This window comes from Meleagris gallopavo, chromosome 28 (genome assembly GCF_000146605.3).
Source record: "Meleagris gallopavo isolate NT-WF06-2002-E0010 breed Aviagen turkey brand Nicholas breeding stock chromosome 28, Turkey_5.1, whole genome shotgun sequence".
NCBI classification, from domain to species: Eukaryota; Metazoa; Chordata; class Aves; order Galliformes; family Phasianidae; genus Meleagris; species Meleagris gallopavo.
This window is the reverse complement of record NC_015038.2, coordinates 1,388,412-1,396,262: the sequence shown is the minus strand read 5'-3', so window position 1 is coordinate 1,396,262 and position 7,851 is coordinate 1,388,412. Positions and strand designations below refer to the sequence as shown.

General features: G+C 57.6%; 1 protein-coding gene across 2 annotated transcripts; it reads left to right on the top strand.

The window, feature by feature from the left end:
* The first annotated feature begins 1,007 nt into the window (after positions 1–1,007).
* PPM1J (protein phosphatase, Mg2+/Mn2+ dependent 1J) lies at positions 1,008–7,279 on the top strand. 2 transcript variants are annotated; one of them, XM_010724140.2, is made up of 9 exons: positions 1,008–1,184; positions 1,304–1,603; positions 1,984–2,096; positions 3,251–3,335; positions 4,572–4,690; positions 4,806–4,869; positions 5,114–5,221; positions 5,352–5,503; positions 5,734–7,279. In XM_010724140.2, exons 1-9 carry the CDS (start codon positions 1,023–1,025, stop codon positions 5,879–5,881), a joined length of 1,251 nt encoding a protein of 416 aa, XP_010722442.1. In that variant the 5' UTR covers positions 1,008–1,022; the 3' UTR covers positions 5,882–7,279. The 2 variants fall into 2 exon arrangements, with proteins under 2 accessions (XP_010722442.1, XP_019478751.1); XM_019623206.1 differs by lacking the exon at positions 5,114–5,221.
* Positions 7,280–7,851: the final 572 nt, after the last annotated feature.

Below are 7,851 nucleotides of genomic sequence, written 5' to 3'. Positions count from 1 at the left end.
GCAGGGAGAAGCGGGCGGAGCGGGGCCACGAGAAACGAAAGTGGGTCGAGGCGGTGCTGAGCTGTGCGTTCTTACACGAGAGGATTGCCTGCCGGCTCTCTGCCCGTCTGCCGGCGGCTCAGCTGTTTACGCTGTTCCCCATCCCCTCAGAGCTCGAAGCTCTTCCATTTTCTGCACTTATCTGCCCGATGCCCGGTGCTACGCAGGGAACTGATACTGAAGGGTGAAGGAACCGCTCCGATTCTCGCAGGACATGGGAGAAAGGAATTGAAGCTGAGATGGGAGCGGGACCTGACCCTGATTTCCCCTTTGGGAGCTCGCTCTCTTCTACTTTCGCTGGTTTTGAGTTCCACCCGTAGCTGAATGCAGGTGGGGAAGGTCAGGAGCTGAAGGCCACCACTGCTGCTCTGTGCTCTGCTCCTGCAGCTTTGCACGAGCTGAGCTTCCCTGGAACCTCCTGAGATGTGTTTCCTTCGGGAAGTGCTGGGGTTGGGGCACCCTGCACTCCCTCTTGCAGGAGCAAAAACCCTGCAGATGCTGTGGGGAAAGGAAGGAAAACCACCCTGTGCTCAGCAGTGGGACTTCTCCTCTCTGTCCCAGGACTTCTTTCTGCAAACCACTTGGAAAGTCCTTGCCCAAATAGCTCACTCAGTTGTGCACATTTACAGCTTCCCCTCGTGAGCAGGTTTTGCAGTCCAGACCTGACATCTGCTTTGTCAGCACAAGCTGCAAAAAGTTCATGTGAATCTTTTTGCAAAAGTCCTGCTGGTTCCATTTTTCGCCTCCTCCTGTGAGCTGCCTGCTCCCTCTGCAAGGTTTGGGATGGAGGCTGCGCATCCTGTGCAGTGCCCATGTGCCCAGGCTGGGTGCCCTGAGGGTGGGGTGGGTTTGGGCAGTGGTGGGGATGGAGGAATTTGGTGCTGCTGGGGTCACCTCTGCCACATCGCTTCCAGCCCATCCCTATGAGCTGGGGCTGATGTTGTGCAGTGTCTCTGGGCAAGTCCTGATATTTCGAGTGCAAAATGGAGAATCCTAATGGTTTTTTTCCTCCCGACAGGGTGATAAATGCAGGGAAGAGCCAGCACAACGAGGACCAGGCATGCTGTGAGGTGGTGTTTGTGGAGAGGAGGCCCAGCCCCAGGGGCCACCTGCCCTGCAGGGATGGCAGCAGGGAGCCTGACAGGGTGAGGGCATGGTGGGAGGCTGCTCCCCTAACATCTGTAACCGTGTAGCCCTCCCTTAACAGCTGTAAGCCCACCTGCTCCCTTGCAGGCATCACTGAGTCTCCCATCTCTCCCAACAGGGCAGGAGGGGGTTTTATTTCCACTACTGGGCCCTGTTTGATGGACACGCTGGCAGCGGTGCTGCTGTCATGGCATCCAAGAGGCTGCACCTGCACATCTGCGAGCAGCTGCGGGACCTGGTGGACATCCTACAGGACCCCTCCCCACCTCCCATCTGCCTGCAGCACGATGCTGAGCTGAGCCAGGCAGAGGACAGTAGGGAGGTCCCCAGTGATGCTCTGCCACGCTTTCACCTGGAGAAGGCAGTTTCCCACGAGAGCCTGGTGATCGGTGCCATTGAGAACGCCTTCAAACACATGGTGAGCTGCAGCTGCTGACTGGCAGCGTTTGCTTTGCTCCTGTCTCCTCTGGCAGCGCAGAGGTCTGCAGTGACAGCTGCTGGGCAGCTCCTGCCCTTTTGCTCTGCTTCATTTTGGGGGCACAAAACGCACGGGCTTTGGGCTCTGTGGGTGAAGAGGTTTTCATTGGGCGTTGTTCCAGCTGCTGCCTGCTCCGCAGCACTGGGGAGGCTGTGTCCTGGGCTGCACACAGGACCTTGGGGTGAGCAGGGCGGTGTGCCCAGCCTCAGCTGGCAGCCAGGGTGCTGACGGGGCAGCTCAGAGCTATTTCGGACTGCTTGGAGCTCTGCTTGCTGGCAAGGGCTGCTTCCTGCTCTGCCCACAACTCTCCATCTCTCCAGGACGAGCAGATCGAGCAGGAGCGGGTGTCCCAGCACATCTCTGGGGGCTGCTGTGCCCTGGCTGCTGTCTACCTCATGGGCAAGTTCTATGTAGCCAACGCTGGTGACAGCAGGTATGTATGGCCCCAGCCAGCCCTGGTTTCCTCACTGTGCTGTCTGTGTGTGCCTGTAGCACTGAGGGAGCTGCAGAATTCCTTCCCCACCTCCGGCACTTGATCCTTGCCTTCCCAGCTGTGTCTGTGCTTTGCAGGTGGTCCTGAACTGCACGCTAGTGCTGGCTTAGGCTACACATTAGAGAATGAAAATTGCCCTCAACAAAGCTGCTGAAAGTGTGCAAGCATCAATTTGGGGGCACATTTTGTACCAGCAAACATTTCCAGCAGAAGGATGTGCAAATCTTTGTGCAGACAGGGCCCGAGGGAGCTCAGAACCCAAGGACTTTGCCTGACATACATTTCCTTGGCTGTATTACTGTAGTTATGCGTAGGTGTGCTCATAGCCCACAGTGTTTGATGCTCAGGGTGAAGCAGCTCTGAATGTGCTTCCAGACCTGGTGTGGAAGAAGTCCTGGCCCCTTTCTGCTGGGCATTTGCAAAGTGGCATGGCAGGGACCATGAACAGAGGTTGGGGTGATGGGCAGGGACTGCTGGGTGTTATGGATCTGCTGGGGTATCACAGGGCTACAGGTGCTGTGGAGTTGAGTGCTGTGACATGGTGAGAGCAGCAGCTGGTGGCCTGGGGTGAGAGGGACAGGCTGGGGCAAAGGGTGCTGCTCATCCAGGCAGTTCCTGGCTGGAACCAAGGGAGACTCTGCACTCCCTCCCTGCCATCAATCCCACCAGAGCTGGGCACATCTGGGCCCTGCATCACTGCAACCCTCCGCAGGACAGCAAGGTGGGTCAGAAGTGTCAGAGATCCCCGATCCCCTGGGACTTCCAGGAACATCTCATAAGCAGCCGTTTTTTAACCCATCAAAAAACTCAGCCCTCCTGCAGGGAGCTCACCCCCGTGCTGGGCACTTGCACCTGTGTCCTGCTGCTGGCGACTTCTGCCTGCGCTGCATGAGATGGAGGCTTAATAACCTTTGTGCTGCTTCTCTTCTAATCATAGTTTGCTCTCCATTTGTCCCATGCTTCTCTTCCATTTCCCTGTCCTCCCTCCCCTGCCCTGGGTGCTGGGCTGCAGGGCTTGGCTGATGTCCCTGCAGCTGATGGGCAGCGGGGTGAGGACCTCTCCTCTAACCTCATCCTTCCATGTTTCATTGCAGGGCCATTATCATCCGTAATGGGGAAATCATTCCAATGTCCAGGGAGTTTACTCCAGAGACAGAGAGGCAGAGGCTGCAATTCTTAGTAAGGAAGACCTTTCTTCTATCCCCATTCCTGCTCACCCACCTCCTGAGCTCTGTCTGGGGCTGCCCTTCTTGCTGCTGGGCAGCACAGAGCACCGGGCAGTGCTGGGAAACAATTCTGCGCCCTTCACCCTCAGCGTCCCGTTGTGCATTCAGGGGTCCCTGTGCTCAGTGCTGGTTTCTTGCTCCCAGGGGGAGCTGCAGAGTGCTGGCAGATTGCTGGCTTTCTTCCCGAGAGCTCCCTGTCCTGGGCAGACCTCCCTGTGCTGTGCAATGAGACTCGTTAAGGTTATAAAGACCTCTCTGACGGCAGCGTGGAGGAGGAGGTGTTTGTGTTAGAGGAGGTTTTGTTGGATGGGATTTTCTGCCTCGCAGAATATCTGAGAGAGCACTGTGGTACTTTTTCTCATGTTTGTGTTTGAATGACTGAGAGGAAGAAGTTGCTGTAAGCAAGATCCTCCCCAGCTACGATGCATGTATGGGCAGAGGGCCAGGCGTGTGCTTGCTCCACTGCGCAGTGGCTGGGCTGTGGCCAGGGCTCTCCGTGCCTCGGCACCAACTCTGCCATAACTCAAAGGCCCCTCTCCTTCCTCTCAGCTGCTCTCCCTCTCCACCTGCACTTTGCAGCACTGTCTGAATCTCGGCTGCACTTGGGGAAGCACTGGGGCTGCCGGGGGGGATGTGGGGCATCAGTGTGGGAGAGGTCCCTGGGGTTCCAGCTCCAGGAGCAGCGTGCTGGCAGCTCTGCATGAGGTGCCTGTGGGGATGCTGGCGACCATCCAGCCATGTCCTGGAGCTCTGTGCTGCTGCTTGCCCGTAGTCACAGACAGGATGCGTGCTTGGTAAGGAGACAGCAACTGGTGTCCCTGGGTGAGCACAGTGCTCTGTGCTGAGCTGCAGCCCTGGAGCTCTGTGGCTCTGACTCCCCCTAGGCCAGTCCTTCTGGAATTTGCCCTTTTTGTAATCCCTTTTGGGCTTGTTATGCGCCCAGACTCCTCCTGGCTCCTCCCGACCTGCTCCTCTCTCTCAGCACAGTGCTGGAGGGCAGCTTTGAAGCTGCATTGTTACCACTACCACCTGAGCTTCAGCTGATGCTGTCCTCACCCTGAGGCCCCACAGCTGATGTCCCACGGGTGCACCTGGCTGTCCTGTGCCATGTTGGGGTGCTCTGCGGGTGCTGCTGGGCAGGACCCTGCTCTCATGGCACTGCAGCTGAACCCTCTGCCCCTTCCTGCAGGCCTTCCTGAGACCTGAGCTGCTGGGAAAGGAGTTCACACACCTCGAGTTCCCCCGCAGGATCCAGCCCAAGGAACTGGGGAAGAAGATGCTGTACAGAGACCAGAGCATGAACGGCTGGTATTGTGCTGTCTGGGGCTGCTGCTGCATGTGGCCACAGCTCCAGCCCCATCCCTGTGTACCAAAGGGGCCTCATCTCAGGGCACTGGCCAACAGGTTGCCTTGTTTCAATCAGGGCTTACAAAAAGATCGAAGAGGATGACCTGAAGTTTCCACTGATCTACGGGGAAGGCAAAAAGGTAATATGCTGGGATGTGAGGGGAGGGGTCCCTGCTGCCCTGGGAGGTGGGGGTCTGGTGGCATCACAGCGAGGGTCCTGGTACTGTGCAGAGGTTGTTCCCTGTCTGCCCTTGCTGAACTAGGGGTCCCAATTCATTTTTTCCAGTGCTATCATGGTGCCAATGCCATGTGTATCATCTCTCCTAGGAGAAGAGGTGGAGATGAGATAGCATAAAGCTTGCTTTTATTTTTGCCTTTCTCCAGGCTCGGGTGATGGCCACTATTGGGGTGACACGGGGCTTGGGAGACCACGACCTCAAGGTGTTCAGCTCCAACATCCACATTAAACCTTTCTTGTCCTGCTTCCCAGAGGTGAGCCCAAGGGCTCTTGCAATAGGTGGAGCTGATTGGGGTGATCTCAGAGAGTGCTCAGAGCACCTGGTGGTGTTGGGGTGTCCATGAGCCCACTATCACACTTGCATCCTGCCCCACTGTTTCCCAGGTCAGGGTGTATGACCTCACACAGTATGAGCACTGCCCCGATGACGTCCTGGTCCTGGGCACCGATGGGCTCTGGGATGTCACCAATGACAAGGAGGTGGCCAGTGTGGTGATGGAGGTGCTGACAAGCTATGAGCCCAATGACCCGTGCAGGTGAGGAGGAGACAGACAGGTGTGTCCTGCACCATAACATCTTGCTTGGAGCAGCGTTGTGGCCACGTATCCCTCTGTGCACAGTGCTCCTCTGTATGCATGTACCTGAGCTTTCCTAGAGCCCCTTCCCTGCCCCTTTGGCTCCATCAGCTTCCCCCTCCTCCTGGGGACAGCAGTGTGGTGTAGCACGATGCCTGCTGGGCTTGGGCTGACCGCTGTGCTCTGCCCAGGTACACCATGGTGGCCCAGGAGCTGGTGGTGCGCTCCAGGGGCGTCCTGAAGGAGCGAGGCTGGCGGCTGCCCAACGACAAGCTGGGCTCTGGCGATGACATCTCCGTGTTTGTGATCCCCTTGGGTGGCCCTGGCAACTACATGTGATAATCTGAGAGCACTGGGCAGAGGTGTCACGCTGCCTGGATGGCCATGAGCAGGATGCTGGCACTGCCCAGGGCACCGCTCACTCCAGCACTCGTTTCCTGAGCCGACCACAAGAAGAATGAGGATCTCAGAGCCTCCTGTCCAAAGCACCCCCTCACCTACTGCATCCCTGCCCTCTGGAGAGATGGAAGGACAGAGCAGAGACTGGCCTCAAGGGCTGGTTTTCTTGGTTGCTGTGAAAAGCCTCAGTACTCTCTGGCTTCTCGGTGCATGCTCAGCACCTTGCCCTGGCCCAGGTGTGCTGGTTACAGCCCTGTGGCTGGGCTCTGAGTGCCTGTACCTGGTGAAGCCTGTGCTTGCTGCTGCGATCACCTCCTTTTCCTGCCATGTGACATTTGCACCATGGATGCTGAAGCTTCTGCACTGGGATGGGTGTGGAGTTGGGTCCTGCTGGCAGCGGGGCAGCGCCCATCCCAGCTGCAGGTGCTGTGAGCCCTAAGGATGTCCCAGTCTTGTGCTCGCCCTCTTTGGCTCCTGGGCCCCATCCCCAGCCGGGCACACTGCTTTGGTCTCAGGTTTCGGTGGACGTGACAGGGCTCAGTCACAGATCACCTGGGAGGAAATGAGCTGTTGCACTCTCATGGTGTTTGCCAGCCCCAGGCTGTGCCATGGGCTCTGCCCACCACCTCTCTTCATGCCTTGGATCACTGCTGTGTTTCTAGAGCCAATTATTTATTATTAACTGGAGAGCTGAGCTGGAAAGTGTCTAAATTCCTTCTTGGTGTGAGGTGGCAGTCGTATGAATATAGGTCTGTTATTTCTGAGCCGTTCTAATTTGGCAACTGCTGAGCAGCAGTTACAGAGCAGCCCTGTTCAGCCAAGCTTAACAGCTTAAAGTGCTGCATGGATCTGCTTAGCTGGGGGCTGGAAGCCCACAATAAAAGCAGCTTGGTTGTGGCTGGGAAATGGAGTGGGCTGGCTTTTCCCCAGACTCGGAGCTGGTTCTGAGCAAGTCTATAGCTGCAGTTGTTTTCTCTGCAGTATTGCATTCTGCACCTGGCATACCTCTGACTTGGGGAACGATGAGTTTCCTGCACCTCTGCAGCTTTGCATCCTGCCAAAGCACAGAGGCAGGGTGGCTATGGGGACAGCTGAGCCCTGTGCTGTGCTTTGGTGATGCACGGTAGCACCTGTCCCTCGTCACTGGGCGTCACCTTCGGGGCGCGTTCCTCTCTGTAATCAGCGAGATGTAAATAAACTGGGTGCGCTTAGTGGGGAGTGAAAGTTACCCAGTGAGTGCACCTGTGTGCATCTCTGTGCCGCAGGGAGCAGGGGATGATGATGCTGGGCTTGGAGGAGCTGCTCTTGCGTGGTTAAATAAAGGTCGTGCCACTCGCAGTCCCACCTCAGCGCCTTTCTTGCGGAGCTCCTGCAAATACGACTAACTTAAAAGCTAATTAGTGCTGATTAATTCGTGGAGGCAGGTTGGGTGCCATGTGAGCCGCTGTCCTTCCGCCCTTGCGTTGCTCCCTCCGCTCTGAGCCGCCCGATGCCTCCACTGCTGCCGGCCGAGGCGGGGCAGCGCGGGCAGAGGCTGCATTTAGAGCTTCCTCTGCGCTTCCCTTCTTTACTAAAGAAACGTTTCCTCTGGAGCCAGCTGCTGGCCCGGGGAGGGATAAATTAAGGAGAACTTGTCTCCAAAATCTGAAAATAGAAACGGCTCGTAGGGCACGGCCTGGGTTCCGATAGAGCCCCGTTGCCAGGGCGGGGCTGGGAGCGGAGCCCCCGTCGGGAATCGGCCCGGCTCGGTTCGGCACAGCTCCGCCCTTCCGAGGGCGGCCCCACAACGGGGCGGTGCCGTCCGATCCGCGCTCCGGAGTTGGGGTTGGAGCCGGCACCGGGACCGGGGAAGGGAGCCGTGCCGGAGGGAGGTACGGGCTGTGCTCGGGATGCGGGCGCTGCGGGGAGCT

Bases quoted from the DNA above. Each gene is read 5' to 3' on its own strand.
- PPM1J (XM_010724140.2), top strand. From the start codon at position 1,023: ATGGAGAATCCTAATGGTTTTTTTCCTCCCGACAGGGTGATAAATGCA. The intron at 3,336-4,571 runs GTAAGGAAGACC...CCCTTCCTGCAG, and splicing joins GGCAGAGGCTGCAATTCTTA to GCCTTCCTGAGACCTGAGCT. The intron at 5,222-5,351 runs GTGAGCCCAAGG...ACTGTTTCCCAG, and splicing joins TCTTGTCCTGCTTCCCAGAG to GTCAGGGTGTATGACCTCAC.